This window comes from Diceros bicornis, chromosome 1, assembly GCF_020826845.1.
Source record: "Diceros bicornis minor isolate mBicDic1 chromosome 1, mDicBic1.mat.cur, whole genome shotgun sequence".
Lineage (NCBI taxonomy): Eukaryota > Metazoa > Chordata > Mammalia > Perissodactyla > Rhinocerotidae > Diceros > Diceros bicornis.
The window spans coordinates 59,662,533-59,681,070 of record NC_080740.1 but is presented as its reverse complement, the minus strand read 5'-3'; the positions used below and the strand labels follow the sequence as shown (position 1 = coordinate 59,681,070).

Genomic DNA, 18,538 nt, shown 5'->3' with positions numbered 1-18,538 from the left:
CCTTCTTAGTGGTCCTTGGGCACAGTGAGGGACTGACAGGAGAGTAGAAGAGCTGTTTAGGCTCAAGTTGTCAGCTCGTCCCCCTCAAACTGAGATAGTCTCTTCTCTCTTTCAGAACCTCATTAAGCAGATGCCAGAGCCAGAGCAGTTAAAAACACTTTCCGAACTGAAAGACGAATACGATGATCTGGCTGAGTCAGAGCAGTTTGGTGTGGTGGTGAGTGAGGCCTGTGGCAATAGGCCCTTCTCCAACCCCCTTGCACCCCCCTCCTTGAGAGCAGCCAGAGCACTTGATCCTTGCCTCTTGTCTATTCTGAACTTGTCTTTATCTCTCTCTTCTCCCTACTCTGGAACTCAGATCCTCCCAGAGGAGGCTCAAGCCTGTACATTCTTCTTACCTCCCTCTCCGTTGACTGTAACGGAACTGCTTGTCTTCCCCACCAGATGGGCACTGTGCCCCGCCTGCGGCCTCGCCTCAATGCCATCCTCTTCAAGCTACAGTTCAGCGAGCAAGTGGAGAATATCAAGCCAGAGATTGTTTCCGTGACTGCCGCATGTGAGGAGTTGCGAAAGAGCGAGAACTTCTCTAGCCTCCTGGAACTTACCTTGCTTGTCGGAAACTATATGAATGCCGGCTCCAGGAATGCTGGTGCTTTTGGCTTCAGTATCAGCTTTCTCTGTAAGGTGAGCTAGGGGGTGGGAGCAGGATGACAGAAGGGAAGGCTGCTGGCCTCTGTGAGCCCAGTGTGACAAACTGCCGTCAGCCTGAAGTGATCTCGGGTGTGTCAGGACTAACAACTTCTCCTCTTTCCCCAAGCTCCGAGACACCAAGTCCACAGATCAGAAGATGACTTTATTGCACTTCTTGGCTGAGTTGTGTGAGACTAAATATCCTGATGTCCTCAAGTTTCCAGATGAGCTTGCCCATGTGGAGAAAGCCAGCCGAGGTGGGCCAGGTTGGGGTGAAGCTAGAAGGTGGTTCCAAGGCCCCAAAATCTCTGCATGGAGAGGAAAATAAGACATGGTCTAGATTTTGATCATTTTCAGTCCAGACTATTTTAAATAGAAATGGGAGAGGCTATAGGCATGATGTCTAAGCTATAAGGGAGTAGTATCAGACAGAAGAGAGGTCTCCATGTAGAGAAGTGGGAAGCACTCTTTCCCTTCCTAGGGAAACACCAAAAAACAACTGGAAGAAAGGCAGATGTTTTTAGTCTAGGTTAACAGTTTTTCTCGTTCAGAAAGCATACACTGGATTAACAGAAACCAGGCCTCACCATCCTGGAACTAGGCAAAGAAAAAGCAGCACTGAGTAGAAATGGGAACAGATTTCTGCCTACCTCTATATTTCTTTGTATATCTCCTTCCTCCCAAACCCTGTTCTCTAAAATGAATGAGACCAAGATCCCTGGGAATTTCATAAATTCTTGTTAAATTAAATGAATCCTCTCTTCTTTTCTTAGTACTGTACAGCTTGTGGAGGTTGGAGGTTCAATCATCAAGTAATTTATGGTTTCACGGGAAAGATGTGTGAAGCAACTAGAGAGTCCATAAGAGAACTCAGATAGTTAAGTACCAGCTGTAGGTACAGGCTGAGCTGTGCCCTGCAGGGCAGAAGCTAAGGCTCTGGAGATTGGACTTAGTAAGCTCTTGCTGTCTGTTGTTGTGTTTTCTTTAGTTTCTGCTGAAAACATGCAGAAGAACCTAGATCAGATGAAGAAACAAATTTTTGATGTGGAACGTGATGTTCAGAATTTCCCAGCTGCCATAGATGAGAAGGACAAGTTTGTTGAAAAAATGACTATATCCTTTCTTGAGAGGAGGGTAATTGCTCCCTTGGAAGGGAAAGAACTTCCCGTGGGGGGACGATAGGACAGATCTAGGTGATATACAATTTTTCCCTCTTCAAAAAATTTTTTTTCATTAAACACATAATTCTTAAAAGCATTCTCATTGTTGTGGCAAGGGAAGCAAACCATGCAGATAAACTAAAAGTCCCCCTTGATCCCTTGCCCACTGCTCTGCCCTGTCTCCACTACACACACCATGCACATATTCCCTTTTCCCTCCTCTTCCCAAAGGTAACCACTGCCACTGGACTTCTTTCTGATTTGCACCCTTATGAATTTATTTTAAACAAAAATTGCATTGTATTGCTTTTTGCACATAATATCTCTTAGCCTTGTTTCCATAGCAGTATATGCAGAACAGCCTCTTTTTTAATTGCCACCTCTTATTCTATAGAAGTACCATGGTTTATAGTTTACCATTCCCCTATTTTGAATTGTTAGATTGTTTCTGGTTTTTGCTGTTATAAACAGTGCTGTACTAAACATTCGTGTGCATGCCAGTATGCATCTTTGAGTATTCCTCTGGGCTAGAAAAGTGGGTCTGCTTCCTGGTGTCCTTTACTCTTTGGCTGCACAGCTTTGTGAAGGATGCGCAGGAGCAGTATAACAAGCTGCGGATGATGCACTCTAACATGGAGACCCTCTATAAGGAGCTGGGCGAGTACTTCCTCTTTGACCCCAAGAAGCTGCCTGTGGAAGAATTCTTCATGGATCTGCACAACTTTAAGAATATGTTTGTGGTGAGCAAGAGATACCTGCTGACTGAATCTTTTGTGGACGTTTCTCATTTTCCACTGGGCTCATGTTGCTGCTGGGTATGCATACGTGTGAGTGCATATGTGTTCATCTTTTTTCCCCACAGCAAGCAGTCAAGGAGAACCAGAAACGGCGGGAGACAGAGGAAAAGATGCGGCGAGCAAAACTAGCCAAGGAGAAGGCAGAGAAGGAGCGGCTGGAGAAGCAGCAGAAGAGAGAGCAACTCATAGACATGAATGCAGGTAAGAAGTGAAGGCAAAGGGCTGGTGGGTTGAGACAGGAGCATTTGGAAGGCTTCTCTGTCTGAAATCTAGAGGCCAGAGAGAACAGCTCATGTCGGAGCTCGACTCCTGGCAAATGATTGTTGGCAGCCTTCTACCTCCAAGATCCTGATGCTGGACTTTAACCTCACCTCAGTTACATGCACATTCCAGTTCTCCACGCTCAGTCTTTTCCCCTCCTGTGCTGGTTCCTGCATTATGTCTCATCTCCTTAGTGATTTTAGTATTGCTGTAACACTTACTCTTTTCTTGTCTATCCAAAAGATCCTCTGGCCTGTTTTCATATCCTCTACTTAATCTTTTATTCTTTCCCCCAAAATATTTTAATGGCATTTTAATATCTTTTAATGGTGACTTGCCCTCCCTTTCTGCTTATTTCATGGAGTACTGTGTCCCCAGTACCTCAGCACAGTTGTACATACCTATCAGATTGTAAATGGATTGAAGTTCTGGAAAAGGGGCAGGGGAGCTGGCCAGCTTCTTTAGCAGAATCTCTTTTTCGCTACCAGAAGCATGTCTTTGTTGAAACATATGGCCTCAATTACTGGCTCTCTGTTTCCTGTCTCTGCTTCTTTCCTGCTGCTGATTCCCTGCCCCCTCTGGCTGCTCTCTCCACGGGCAGCGGAAATACAGCATACATTGTGCATGGCACTGAGCTGATGCCACCCTTCTTGAACTTGAGGGGCTTCCAGGTGAAGGGGTTCTCACGGCTGCCGGATCTGGCGAGAATCAAAGTGTTTTACTGAGTGAGCTCAAGAGGCAAGGGCTGCTCTAACACCTCTTGCTCCCGGGAACTTTTCTTTGGCAGCTCCTGTTATGGTATGATCAGGGACCTGAAACAGCAGGAATAGCCTACATTTCTATTTTTCTTTATACTTTTCTGGGAAGCAATTCCCCTGCCCTTACGCCAGTTGTCTATAAGCCACAAACTGTTCTATTAAAGCCCACACCAAGTATCCTTCACCTCCTCCCAACTCTCCCCAGGCCTCTAGGGTTTGTCCCCAGGTACTGTCCAGGATGCAACGGGGAAAGGTACATTCCAGCTGATATGCAGGATGAGGGCTGCACCCAGTCATCAGGTGGCCCAGCCCACCTTGCCCTGGCCCAGGTCTCCAGGGCAAGCAAATGAGGTTAGAATGTAGGTCAGCTGCACTGGTGATGTTCAGCCAGCAGATGGCGCTGGGAGCAGTGAGCCCAGCCTTGTAGCTGGCAGCCTACTGGCTCCTTGGGATTTCACAGTTTCAGATTTCACCACCCTGAGCTGTTGCCATGGAAACAGAGCCAGGCTGGAATAAGGATTCTACATTAACTCTTCGTATTCCAGCCAGGATGCTCCTCTTAGATGCAGAGCTGGCTTTGGGAAGATGCAGCCACTGGCGGCAGTACTTAAGTAAAATGCACTCTTGATGAGTGGTCTCTCATCTTTCCTCAGCCCTTTTCTGAAACCGGAACCAGGCTCTCCACGAGAGGTTTATGTAAATTGAAGTGAAACACTTTAGAGTAAAGAGAGAGTGATATAGTTCCTTATTAATTTCATAATCCCAGTCTCTCTACTTATCCTGGTCTTGGAGTTGGGCAGTTCTGCAATTCTCTGTGCTAGTCCCACTTGGGATGGGAGGGAAGGAGGGTACTGCAGGAAAATATCCCAAGGTTTGCAGGGGTTAGTAGGCAATGAAACCTTTTTGTTTTAACCATTTTAAAGCAGACACACGTAAACCTGGACTGTGAAGCTTGACGTTGAGCCCTGTCTGCTCTGAGCCCCCAGCCACTGTGGGCAAGGGGAAGCCAAGCAATAGCCATGCGTTTTGTGTGGGGCTCAACACATGCATTCCGCTTGGGCTGAAGAGCTTACATCTCCATCTTTGTTCATGACAGAGGGCGATGAGACAGGTGTGATGGACAGTCTTCTAGAAGCCTTGCAGTCGGGTGCAGCATTCCGACGGAAGAGAGGACCCCGTCAAGGTAAGCAAGCAAATAGAGCCCAGCCTGGGTGTTGAGGGGTGAAGCCTCTCTGCTCCTGGTCCTGCTTGTCTTGGGCTGAAGAGCAGGTAATGATGTTCTGAGGGTTTAGAAACTTCCCCACAATAGTCCTTGCATCTAGAGTGGATTATCTACTCCTCTTCTTCCCATGTTAGAAAGTTCTGACTTGGAGAACTAGGGCTTGATGGACTGACAACAGATCAGTTACATTTGATTATTCTTGCATTTTCCCCCATTCTTGAAGCAGAAACCTGGAACAAGGGAACCATCGTGCAGGACAGAGATTTGGGTAGACATTTGAGTGTATGAACAAAAATTGACCTAAATACAATATTGTACATTAGATGTAGAAAATACAAAGAAAAAATAAGTCAAGAGTCCTTAATCTCAACTTCACAAGCAGAAGAGATATAGAAAGAATGCTAGAAAGTATCATGTCCTATAGAGAGATCCCCAGATGTAAGAATATAGAGGAATATCTCAATGGAAGGATTGTGCTGTGTATGAGAACTACCTTTTCCTTGAGTGCAGTTAGCCTCAGCTGTTCTTGCCTTCCCCATTTACTGCCCCACAACCTCCTCTCCCGACCTTCAGAAGATTTAAGTGGGTTATACTGAGCCAGAGCCTCTAAGAAGAATTATGGGGATAGGAGGACAAATGATCCAGGCATTTGTATGGGGAAGGATCAGTGGATAAGTTTCCTTTGAGGGAAGTGGACAATGGCCAAGAGACTAGTCCAGAAGAAGGTATAGCCAAAGCTGCCCCTCCTGTAGGGTTGACCTGCACCCTTGTGTCTGGTAAAGGCCCTTTGGGGCTAGGAGTGATGGCTTCTTTTCTAGGGTGAAGGGTGAGAATTATAGAATAGGTGGCATTAAAGATTTCTACTTTTTTTTTTTTGTGAGGAAGATCAACCCTGAGCTAACATCCATGCTAATCCTCCTCTTTTTGCTGAGGAAGACCGGCTCTGAGCTAGCATCTATTGCCAATCCCTCTGTTTTTTTCTCCCCCCCAAAGCCCCAGTAGATAGTTGTATGTCATAGTTGCACATCCTTCTAGTTGCTGTATGTGGGATGCGGCCTCAGCATGGCCAGAGAAGCAGTGCGTCGGTGCGCGCCCGGGATCTGAACCTGGGTCACCAGTAGCAGAGCGCGCGCACTTAACCGCTGAGCCACGGGGCCAGCCCCAAGAATTTCTACTTCTGAGGGAGTTAAAGCTACGTTCCCTCCTGGTTGGTGCATTCTCTAGACTTGTTTGAAGTGAGCTTCACTTTAAGGTTATGATAAATAGAAGTTATGTGGCTTGCTTTAGCCAGTGCTTAGCCATTAACACAGTGGTATCTGTAGGGCCTATAGTACCTGTCACAGCTTGGAAAGGGGACCTTAGGATCAAGGGTATAGAGCATGCTAGCCCACATAATCTCAGTGCCCTAGCCCAAATGTTGTAGATCACTGTGAGTTTCATCTGTAATGGTCGACTGCCTCTTTCTTCCAATACTCTGAATATCTAGAGGGAAATGCCCTTTCGAGGGCTCTTGTGTATGGCTTCAGAACCTTCCCTAAACAGAAGAATCCCTAGTTAGAACTCTTACCCATTTTCTAGCATCCTCTGAGTACAAGCTCCCTAGAGGGGAGGAGACGTGAGTATGATGGCCTTAAAACTTCCCAGGACAGAGTGTTTAGTCATAGATCAGTGTTTGGGTAGAGCATGCAGCTAGTAGTATTTCTTATGTGTTTAGTCTTTAGAGGTTTTGCAACATTGTTTCCTACCCACCATATTAGGTGATGTGGCCTTACAATAAGCCTTTCTAGCCAAACAAAAGTATGTTGCGTCTCCCTGTTTTCCTCTGTCCTCTCAGCTAAGTGCCAACCTGCATCAGACTTTTGGTGGGGAATTCCCTTTTAAGCCTCTTCCTGTGGAACTATGCTGGAATCCCAGATGCTTCCTATACACAGGCAGCCAGACATCAGTGGCTTCCCTCTGCTGGGGAGGCCCCTCCTCCACCTCTTCCCAAGTGGGAAACCAGGACTCACAGGCAGAGGAAGCAGGGATTTGGGTAGAACCTAGCCTTCCAGCAGAGGTTATTACTAATTCAGCTGAATTAGTCAAAGTACTGTTTCGCAGTGCAAGAAGGAATAGGAGGAGACTTATGCTAGGGGATATTGAAGTGAAAAGAAGATGAAAATGAGAACTACATTCTTTTTTAATTGGCTCCATTCTGTAGTCTTATTTTCTGGGCTTTGGGTTCACTAAACACGCCTGAACATATCTGGGAGAATCTCTCAGGGGAGACATTTCTAGTTACTCTGTTAAGCTTTTTAGACCTTGGTGCAGTCACATCCTATAAAGTCATGTGGCCTTACATTAAATGTAAACAGAAGGCTAGGCATCAGAGTGCAAAGAGCATAGGACTAGGTGGGGATCAAAAAACCCAAAGTCAAATCTAACGCTGATGCTGTCTAGGTTACCTTAGACAAGTTTCTGGGACTCAGTTTCTTCATGTATAAGGTCAGAGTTGGGCTAGAATGGTCTCCAGGGTCCTTTACAGCTTTAATATTTTTTTTGTACAGCAACAATAGGATTAAGAGGAGAAGAAGAGAAAGAGGCTGGACCCAGAAGGCCTCATTCTCAAACTATCTCAAACTATAAAGGCTCTGATAATGTGGGTTTCCCTCAGTGGCTACTGACTTAGCTAGTCCACCCCTTGTTTGGCTGCTTCTGACTGTTCCTCCTAGCTAATTGCTTTGAGCCAAAAAACCAAAGCACTATCAGTTAGACCTGCCTCACAGCCCTCCTCAGTCCCAGAGGCAGCTGTCCCTGTTCAAAGACACTAGCCTTTTCCCTAGGAATTAAAGGAATGTTAAAAAAAATCTTCTGGTCTCTGGAGACCTGAGGGAGTGACCACTAAACAAAGACCCATTGAGGAGTTGGAAGAGGAGAGTTACTATCAGGGCTGGTTCATTAAAAGTGACATGTAAACTGCTGTGATCCACAGGGTGTAGGAGAACAATGGTTTGAGTGTCAGGGGGAAGAATCCATGTGATTGTATTACAGCTACTATTTCAGGCTGATGCTTGAGTCAGCTTGTGGTTTTAATGACTCAACTTTATCTCCATGTCTGAATTGTGGCCTCTTATATACAGCCCATCTGATCAATGGGATAAAAGTCAAAGGAAGAAAGAAATTCATCTCCTTCTTGCTTTCCCTCCCTCTGCCACTTCCCAGCTTCTCTGTAAGCTCCACCTCCACTAATAGAACCTCAGAGCTGGGAAAGACTCTACAGAATAACCTCCTCATAGGTAACAGGAATTAAGACCCAGATAAGGCCTTGCCCAGGTCTACAGAGCTGGCCAATGATAAAGCCAGAGCTGTAGGCCACTTTTGTGAATCCAAGTCCAGGGCTATTTCCACTAAGCCTGTGTGGACAGGAGATGACAGTGACCCCTCTGTGTGGGCCAGAAATATTCTTTCATACCTTCCAGCAAGGAGAGCCGTGGACATGGAGAAATTGCTTTAGGGGTTTTCTGGTGACCACCTGTCTAGAGAAGGTTAAGAGTATTTCCCATACCACCACTTATTCTCCCTCCACTTTTGTAAAAGTAGGACAGGAATTATAATTAGGAGAGTTTTAGACAATAATGAGTTCTTCAGGATGGTAATGATTGCCCCATCTGTCCTAGTTTCCTCTTCCCTAAGGAAGCTTATTAACAAGAGCACTTCCTCTGTAATAGTAGTTCCTAGCCTGTGTTTTATAAACGTCTTTTTCCAAATCACTAACCTTTTTCTAATTCATCTCTACTAGTGTTATATGGTTGATGTTGCTGGTGTTTTTATCCTAGCCCACCCATAACTTCTAGGAATCTGGTTTCAGAGAGCTTTGACCAATGTCTCAAGATTGTTCCCTTCTCCCCACAATCTGTGGGATTGTTCTCATATGAGTTAATAATCCTCCCTGATACCATAAAGTCAAAATATGTATCTGCTTCTGCGGCTACTTTCCCATAGTCTTAATAAGTCCCCAAGTCAGGGAAAGGAGGGGAGAGGTCACTTTGTCCGGATTGTTCAAGCTGTTCAGTATAATGGTGGCCCTGAAGACAGAGTGGGAGCTGGGATTCCTTGATTTTCTTCATCTGTTCCCAGTTCTAACAAGAGCTTTCTCGTTTCTGATTCTGACCTTTGGCCACATCATGTCCAACCCTAGTGTACCTACTTCCTAGGCTTAAAAAGGAAGTTTCGGTTTTCTCCCCACCTGCCATCCACTATTAGTTTTTATGAAATCTCTAATGCATCAGAAGCTTTTTGAATCTAGAAAAATCTAGAAACACTGCTTGATTAGGTACAACTGGTATCTTCTTAGTTTGGAGGAAGAAACCAAAGAGAGAAGCAGCTTAAGCCACACCACACTTGAACTCTGATTTTTCCCATGATGCCCAGGATAAGCGTCCCTGAAGACCCAGTGTTCTTTTTCCTGGGGTCTGGAGTCAGAAATTATTTCAACACATATGCATCCCTTGAGGTGTGCGCGTGCACGCACGCGCACACACACACAAATAGTGGCAGTATTTTCTCAACTGCTGGAGACTGAATTCAAAAGAGCAGTACAGTGATATGAAGCCACTGCCTTTCCAGACATGAGAAGCAGGGTCTTAGAGAAGGGAATATTTCAGAAAAGAGTGGAAACTAGCCGGTCTCAGGAATATTTTGCTAGAGAGACTAAGAAGGAAAATAGGAGAAGTGTATACATGTAGACCATCCTAGTCACACTTCCGTGGGCTCCTTTTCCTCCCTGTCAGTCACTGAGGCAGTAGTATGCGTTCATAATCCAAGGAGTGGTTTGTGTGAAACCCCAGGGTCTAGGCCACACACCTTCTGCCTGTAACCAGATGAGCCTGGTGCCTATCAGCCAGGGCCTTCACTATTCTTTCTCCTCTTGTTAGACAATCCCTTGTGCCCCTGGGAGGAGGAGGAGGAGGAGGAGGAGGAGGAGTCCTATACATTGGTAACCTGTGGGCATGCTGTGTGCTCCCTGCTGACCTGTGGGTAGCGTCTGCCGTGTGAACACAGGGGCTCTGGGTCACGTTTCTGCAGAGAGGCTGACAGCCCTGGTGAAGACCTGGGCCCTCTGACCTTGTTTGGCTTCTGCCCTCCCTCAGGCTTTTTGCTGGTCTAAAGAAGGCAAAGGTGTTCTGAGCGCTTTGTTCTCTGGCTCCTCTGGACTCTTCTTCCTGCTCATGTCCGGCAGCTGGCCCGCCCTGCAGGCTTCAGTAGGAGCGCTGGGCTTCCTTCATCACTCCTGCTTCATTAAGGCTTAGGCACTGCTTTCCCCACTCAGCTTTCCCATGACCCAGCAAGCTGTTTTTTTTTTAACAGAGACATAAATCACATGCTTAAAATTCACCCTTTTAAAGTATACGATTCAGTGTTTTTTGGTATATTTACACGGTTGTGCAACCATCACCACTCTCTAATTCCCGAACGTTTTAATTATCCCAAAAAGAAACCCCATACCCATTAACAGTCACTCCCCATTCTCCCCTCCTCCAGACCATGGCAACTACTAATCTACTTTCTGTCTCTGTGGATTTGGCCATTCTAGACATTTCATAGAAATGGAATTATAGCATATGTGGCCTTTTGTGTCTGGCTTCTTTCACCCCAGGCAGACAGCTCTTTGTGTACATGTGGTCCATCTGTGCTGCTTCTAGGGCATGGGGAGAGGCAGACAGTGTGAGATGGGCATGGTCCCAAGGGACTGCCTTCTTGTTGAGGATACTGGGGCCATAAATCTGGATTCCATAAATGATTATGAGAGTCTTGGGGATGGCTCCCAGCAGTTAGAACAGAAACTCATGGATGGATTGGCTCTTCTCTTCCAGTTTAGGATGACAACTGGAGCTTCACAACTCCTTAGCCCACTGGGCTAGATTTCTTTGTAGAGGCCATCCTGGACCCCAGCTTTGCCTTCCCCAACAGACCTTTCATTGCCCCGGCCCCATGCACATACACACACTACACACCTTGTAGGGCTCTTGGCATTGTATCACAGCTGCTACCCTTGACAAGGTGGGCAGGAGCTGGGCATGTGGGCCTCTGGGGAGAGGGAGGGAGGATTGGTGGAACACGTGGGAGTGTGGCATGCATGTGATGTCACTGCGTGGCTGCCGCTCCTCTTTGCAGGAGTCCCCCTGGCAGCCTGCGGAAGGCCTTCCTCTGCTTGGGACAACCCTCCCCGGGCTGACCGAAAGTGGTTTTGGCCTAGGAGCTTCCTGGGAAATACCAAGAAGACAAAAATAATACTGTTTACTATGCCTGAGCCTATTTACTTCCAACGACCCTATGATGAGAAAACATGTTGAGTATTTCATGTCTCTTAAAGTTACATAGCTAACACTTGAACCCCATTCTGTCTGTCTAGCTGTATTCCAACCTTTGTACTATTTTCACACAGGAAAGCAAGAGCAAGGCTTGTACTCCTGCCTGCACTGTACTCTCTTATATTTTCTGCCCCCTCAAAGGTATATATCACATGTTCTTGGATCTCTGCACTGACTTCTTCGAAATAAGGGCCTCTGTGAACTGGACAGGGTAGCCACGTTTGCATGGCTTCTAGCTGAATGTCTGCCATAGAATTTGAAAGGGATTAGAAACTGGACCTTCTGTGGACAAGATTTCTCCTGTCTTCTCTTGCAGCCAACAGGAAACCCGGGTGTGCAGTCACATCTCTGCTAGCTTCGGAGCTGACCAAGGACGATGCCCTGACTGCTCCTCCTTCCAAGGTGCCCAAGAACAGTGAGGGCGTCCCCACAATCCTTGAGGAAACCAAGGAGTTGGTTGGCCGTGCAAGCTAAATAAGCTAGGTCCTGTGGCCACGGCAGCTCCTCAGTGGAGCCCCAGACCGTCCTGCCCTGCAGCGTGTGCCTAAAGGGTCGCGGAGATGTTCCTCTGGGGTGGCCACTCCCACCACCCTGACCCTGTGTTTCTCTCTGGCCTGCTGCTCTCTGTACATCACACACAGCTTCAGCTGCCTGGAGGCCAGAAGGAAAGGGCGGTGTGGGGGAGGCCTGAGCCCAACCCAGCCAGCCCTGGCTGCTGTCTTACCAAAGCAGGCTCCGTGTTTGCTGCCTTAACCCTAAGTGTCTCCTCTCGGTTACTCTGAGGCCTCATCTCAGACAAGGCTCCGCCTGCTTTCTCAGCCCCTGCCTCTCCAATGGGCTTCCCCCTCAGTCAATCTTGCTGGATTTGTGCTTCTCCTTTGTGGTTTCTCTGGCCCTGAGAACAGCATGGGGCTTATGAACCTCTGGGCTACATCCCTCCTTTCACTGCTGTCACCTCTGCTCTGCTCTTTCCTCTCCTGGCTGTTGTTATTTATTACTAGTGGTGTGGCACTGGGAGTTGCTTCTAAAGAAGTGGGGAGCAAATCCCACCCACCCTCATCCCACCTTCCTGGGAAAGGCCTCTCCAAACAAGAAGGACCTGGACCACTTTATCGGTTCCACAGTGGCCTAGGCCAGAGCCTGTGGGCGGGCGGGCGGAGCATAGAGACATGATGGGGCCCGGCCCCAGCCTGCTGCCATGCTTTATGCCCTTGCCTCTCGACCCTCTGCACCAGCCCCAGGCTTCTGAGCCACGGTCCCTCCCCACGCCCTCCCCACGCCCTCCCCAGAGCTTTGGTGCATCTTATCTGGACTATGGGCTGTATGGTGACCATCTCAACACCTCACCCTCTGTCTCCAAGGAAATGGGAGGTGGAGCCTCCTGGCTGAGAAATTGTTTTGCAAATGGATCTATTTTTGTATGAGATTTTTTTTTTTTTAAAGGAAAATAACTCTTCCTTCCCCCTTTCCCCTCCATAATGTGAGAGGGTTTGATGGCAGGTTCCAGAGTCCCTGGGATTTCTCCCCGTAGGCCCCAATCCTGAGTAAGCCCCTGGACCTCACCTCAGCCCTCAAGCCTTCTGGGCCTTTGAGGCCAATGCAGATTCTCTCTCCCAGCATCCATTTCTAGGGCAGGAGGAAGCTCTTCTCTGGTTGAGCTAGACCAGGCCTAAGAGTAGTGGGAGCTCTGAGACCACCGAGTTTTTATAAATGTAATATATTTATCAAGCCAAATGTGCAAATGCTAACTGGACATTCTGGGGAAGTGGGCACAGGGAGTAACCCTACACATCCTACCCCTGCTCCCTTCTGAACAGGGGGCGGGCCAAACTGTTCGGTGGTCCCAGCCATAGGAAGCTGGGATTCTCTGGCTCACGGTGACACTTTGCCCTCCTTGTGCTCCTTTGAGCCCGTCCGCCCCCCACCCCCAGGTAGGAAGAGAGAATGGCACTTTTAGGGCTTGGCCCGGAATTATAGTTGTTAAAGCAAGAGGGAACTTGGGAGATCTAAGGGCGGCTGTAGGGAGGCCTTGAGACCAGGAAGGAGGGTCCTGTTGCCAGAGCCTGTGTGTGAAGGGGCAATAGCAGCTCCTTTGAGCTATTCCCAGGAAGACTGTGGTTGCAGGGGGCCTGCTGCTCCCCTAGATTCCCTCCTCCTCCCTGCTGACATCTAGGGCTTTGACCCTTTCTTTTTTAATCTACTTTTGCTAAGATGCATTTAATAAAAAATTTTAAAAAGGGACAAAATGCAAACCTATTTCCCTCGCCTCTTGGGCTTCTGGGATGTCATCACCTCCGTTTGTTGGGTTTGTTTTCAACTGTTAATAAAGCATTGAAACAGAACGGCCTTACAGCCTCCTTTATGAATTTCTCAGCTATTTTCCTTTCACTCTTGTCCAGGCTCCTCCACTCTTGTCCTGCCTCAGATCCCTGGTTGACCTGGACAATCATTGTCCAAAAGTTTAAGGTGCCCGTTATGTGCCAGACAATTTGGTTGCGTGCAGGGCTGGAGATGATTAACACATGGTGGCTTCTGTGCCCCCACTGGCCCTCCATAAAGGAGTAGGGCCCCGACTCATCCTCCCTGCTTTCCGCATTGCTGCCTCTTGGCTTGGAACCCTTGTCTTGAACTCAGTTCTAGCTCCCCGCCTCCCCATGCCCCCAGATGTCACTCATAGTTTCCTGGCAGCACCTGTGCCTCTTTTGCTGCGGGAAGCATCTGACTTCCATTCTCTCACTCCACTCCACCTTATGGTGGCCACAGACCACATTCCAGACTAGAGGGGCTTGCACTGGGGTGGAAACCTGATCTTGCCCAGCAGAGGTCAGAAGCCAGAGGCCATGCTCCAGATGACTTGCTGCTCAGAGCCATACTTGTTTGAGCACGTTGTGACCTGCACAAAGAAACCTTACAAGCTATGAGGAGGCCCAGAATAGCCAGGGAGGGGTCTGGGGAGGACCACAAACTCATTTGGGCAGGCTCTGGAACTGAAAATAAAAACCTTTGAAATAGGCCTGGAGCCTGGGCAGCTGCCTCCCCAGTATGGCTGGGGATGTGGGGGTGGGCTGCCTACCTCCTCCCTCCCTAGCCCCAGAGGCCACGCATTTCTGGCTCAGAGCTTAATGGGCACACATACCAATTAGGGGACCAACCACAGCTGCTCACGCGCTCTGCCAGTCTGTTGCTGCGCCTGGAATAGAACCCAGGTGCCGGGGCACCCTGGCCTTTACAGCCTGGCTCTCAGAAGCAAAACTCTGTTTCCATCTCAGCAACCGTGCACACCACCCTTCCTCCCACGCAAGAAAGTCGCCCCCCAGATGCTTAGTTGGAAGGTTTGGTTTCCATGACAACAGACTTCAGGAGCTGGCAGACTGCGTGACCTGGCTCAGAGAGACTCCGCAGAGAGGAAGCCCAGAGACAGCCTCCTCCCGCCCTGCGGTTGGGCTTACCCTCGCTGACCCTCCCGATAACCCCAGTGGGTCTCTCTGTCCTTCCGCCCCTCTCGGTCTTGCCTCCCCCTCTGTTTCCTGCAGCTTCTCTGGCTGCAGCAACCTCAGAATCCCACTGTGGTTCGAGGAGGCAGGCAGGAGGCGGGGAGATGGGCTAGCCCAGGAGTGAGTGGAAAAGCACGAAGTGGGGAGAGAGGAAGGAGGGAGGGCGATCTGGGTCTTCGGGCAGTCTCATGTCCTGCATGCCCTTTCAGTCCCTTTGACACCCCCCCCCCCCGCAAGAAAACGACGAGACCTTCCATTTCTTTGGCTTTGCTGCGCAGAGGCAAGCGGGAAGGTGAATTCCAGATCCGGAAACTGAGGCCCAAGCTATCCACTCGGCTTTCGGAGAATCGCCTCCGACATTCCCTCCCACTCCCGCGGTGTTCCCAAACCCCCTACGCAGCAGAGGTGGAGGGGGGCAGGCAGAGGAGAAGCCATCCTCCTCTCGCGGGGGGGGGGGGTGGTAATTTTAGCGGGGAAGGGGCGGGAACTAAGGAAATGTCCACCGCCCCCTCTCCAGCTCTGTTTGCCGCGCGCCGACCCCCCTCCCGCCCCCGCGCCCCGGTATCTTCTTCTGCCTGGAGACTGGCGCTTCCAACCGGAACGGAGACAGCCGCAAGCATACAACTGCGCACTCAATTGCACACTGACACGCCGCGCTCAGAGATCCCCTCGCCCACAACGGTCCCGCAAGCCGATTACACACAACGGTATACAGATCCACAAGCACAATTACAGTCAATCGCACACTATTACATATGCACAGCGGTGTTCCAAGCATGCACAGCCACATTTGACAGTCATACACAGGCTCCGGGCAATGACACAAAACCAGGACGCAAACACAATCGTCCCTCCCCATCCCGCTTTTCTTCCAGCATACACTTCTCAGCTCATCACTTCATCCACACATGCCAGGAGCCTACATCACTTACACAGAAACGTTCAACCTTTCAGAAGAAACTTTTTATTATTTTTTTTCAAAGAAAAAAAGCCATATAAATATTAGAGTATAAAACTTGCGTGAGACACAGGAAAGGAGTGGGGTGGGAAGCTACGTGGCTATGCGAAGAAAAGCGCTTACAGGAGTCAGTACACGGGAGGGGGCCACCGCGGCGCGTGGACACAGCACAAAACACAGCACAGGCCGCCGCAGGCAGGTTGAAGGACAGACGGCTGCGCGGACGCCGGCCGCTGCCCACTCGCCATCACGGAAAAGCACACCGCACTACACAATTGGCTATTCTACACCAGCCGAAAGAGGGAAGGGGCTCTACACTACTGTAAGGGCTGGGGTGGGGTTCTCGCGCAGCCCCGCAAGATCAGCGCGACTCCGGGGCAGAAGAGGGTGGGTAGAGGAAGGTCTATGCACAAGGAGGCACTGGGGGACTTTAACCAGGCTCTGGCCACTAGGGGGTGAACTGGAGGCCTGGGCAGTGGCCTTCACAGAGAAGAAATGGCACCTGGCAAGGTAAGGAGGGAGGCTTGGGGAGTGCAGGGGCCCTGTGGAGAAGCCTTGATCCTGGGCTGAGACTTTCTGTCCACTTGGTCCCTGCTCTAGCTCCTTGCCTCCCCAACCCAGGGACCAAGAATGGCGTAGTAGGCCCTCTCTTCCTGCTGGGGCCACACTGATCCTTCCACCAGCGGCACCTCTGGAGTACCCAGCACCCACAGAGGCCCCTCTGACCTCTCCAGGGGACCTGGTCCCAAACCTGCTCAGAGCTTCCTTGGACTGTAATGCCAGTTTAAATCCATTGGTCCTGGTAGCTCAGCCCAAAGCTGGCTGCCTGGGCTGAGCCCTGTATGTGGTAGACAAGGGTCCAGCCTGGTGCTTGGTTTATGGCTGGAATTTGGGGATCTGGTCAGTACCCCGGGGGCGTACAGAGCCTCCTGCAAGACCCAGTAACTGATGGGTCAAGCTTCATCCATCCCCCCCATCCACATACACACCCTTCCCTTCTTTATCTTACCACCTCATACTGTCTTGGAACATGCAATGGAGTCTCTTGTTTGGGGAGAGGGAAGTCACAGCATGCAGTGGGAACATCAATGAAAAACAAAACAAAACAAAAGACTGGTTCCCAGGGCATTGGGAAGAGGCATGGTAGCAAAATGCCCTCCCTAAATCCAGCAAGCATCAGTACCATGGGAATGGTGACCGTGTCTCCCAAAACTTGAGCTTAGTCTCAGGCTCTGGAAGGAGGTGAAGGGACTGGCACCCAATCATGCTTTGGGGGGATTTAAGAATTGAAGGAGAGGCCAGGAGGTCATGATACCCTTCCAACTCTTCAGAACTATGGGCCTTTTTAGGTCACCTGGTACCTCAACACCCCAACCACCTTACTCAAGAAAGAAGAGCTGTTGAAGGAGTGAGGTGGGTGGGGATGGGTAGGAGTGAGGCAGGGGATGGATGGGCCTGATTGAATTTGGAAGATGGAGGAGTTCAGCTGTAACTGAAGGGGATGTGATAAATGGTGTCTACACTAACCCTGCTACCCCTATGGGCACAGCAATTGATTGGATGGGGGTTCCCAGCAGAACTCCCTTTGCATATTCAATCCCCTGGGGGCAGAGAGGGGGGTGTTGACTGGGCACTTGTTTCTGTTTCCCAAGGGGAGCATGGCCTGGGCCCCTACCAGTATCCTGGGGGTGAGCCCTGAAAATCCGAGGCCTGGGTACAGGTAGGGAGAGGCTGGGCTGGTTGGGGAGGGAGGCTGCCCTGTGGCTCCGGGCCTGGCCTCCACGTTATTTCTTCTCCTTCTTGCCCGATTTCTTCTTGTTGCCATTGCCACCTGCCGGGGCCTTGCCATCCCGCTTGCCAGCTGCGTTGGTCAGTGTGGCGTTGCTGCCGGGGATGTAGACGTTCTGGCGGTAGTCAGGTACGTGCTGCAGGGTGAACTGCGGCCCGTAGCGGGCACTCAAGCCCATGGTGCCGGCGCCCCCTCCCAGGGTGGAGCTCCCATCAGCGGCTTCTGCAGAGACACAGAAAGGTCAGGGGCTAAACTCTGGGGCCCCAACCGTCACTCTCATAGCACAAGCAGTTAATGAATGCCTACAAAGCACCCCGCCCTGACAGCGCTGGTGCTGAGCACTGGAAATATGGTCTCCATCCACAAAGGGCAGAGATAAGAGGCTCCAGGCTGAGATGGCCTAGGTTTCATTCCTAGCTCTTTTACCTACTAACCGTGACCCTGGGCAAGTCTACCTCACCTCTCTCTGTCTCCTCAGTTCTCTGATCTGTGAAATGGGGATAATAATAGTATCTCACCAAGATTATGTATGTAAAGCACCTGGAATGGAGCTGCTAGATGGTAAGGGCTTGACACATGCTAGCTGTTATTTCTCGCAGGGCTGAGACGTGGCTCTCAAATCCCAGCCCTTCTCAAGGGAGCCTCTCTGGTTTCCACACTAGCCCACGACTCCCAGCGGGCGGCGACCACGGTTTGTGCACCCGCCTACCCTTCTCAATCGGTGCTGAGCACAGAGCAGGTATTTCGTAATCCTGTCAGTCAGGAGGGGGCGCTCTCCCAGGCCTTCATTTCATACAGCAATTGGTCCCTACTCTGTGCCACGCACTTGGCTGGCATCACGCACATGCATGATGGCCTTCAACCTCAACACAACCACCCAGTGAGGTATGTGGTATTATCATCACTTTACAGATGAGGAAAGCAAGGCTCAGAGAAGGTAAAAGACTAGCCCAAGCCTATAGCAGCCAGCGCAGGTTAGAGCAGGGGTGAGGCCTAAGTGTACCCAAGTGTATGCTGTAGGGTGTAGTCACTGCCACCACCCACAGCTTGGACCTGCCT

The 18,538-nt window shown here is 49.8% G+C and overlaps 2 protein-coding genes across 18 annotated transcripts in view; one reads left to right on the top strand and one right to left on the bottom strand.

Annotated features, from left to right (window-relative positions):
- DIAPH1 (diaphanous related formin 1) overlaps positions 1–13,580 on the top strand; it is a 109,757-nt gene extending 96,177 nt beyond the window's left edge. For both annotated transcript variants that reach the window (XM_058542751.1, XM_058542746.1), the window contains 8 exons: positions 116–217; positions 445–684; positions 818–947; positions 1,679–1,803; positions 2,426–2,590; positions 2,713–2,848; positions 4,763–4,849; positions 11,555–13,580. In XM_058542751.1, coding sequence (XP_058398734.1) covers positions 116–217; positions 445–684; positions 818–947; positions 1,679–1,803; positions 2,426–2,590; positions 2,713–2,848; positions 4,763–4,849; positions 11,555–11,712 — 1,143 coding nt within the window. In that variant the 3' untranslated portion in view covers positions 11,713–13,580. The remainder of the gene's footprint in view (positions 1–115; positions 218–444; positions 685–817; positions 948–1,678; positions 1,804–2,425; positions 2,591–2,712; positions 2,849–4,762; positions 4,850–11,554) is intronic.
- Positions 13,581–15,676: 2,096 nt separating this feature from the next.
- Positions 15,677–18,538, bottom strand: part of LOC131406644 (protocadherin gamma-C3) — a 144,450-nt gene continuing 141,588 nt past the window's right edge. For all 16 annotated transcript variants that reach the window (XM_058542637.1, XM_058542625.1, XM_058542626.1 and 13 more), the window contains exon 4: positions 15,677–17,701. In XM_058542637.1, the coding sequence (XP_058398620.1) occupies positions 17,475–17,701 (227 nt within the window). In that variant the 3' untranslated portion in view covers positions 15,677–17,474. The remainder of the gene's footprint in view (positions 17,702–18,538) is intronic.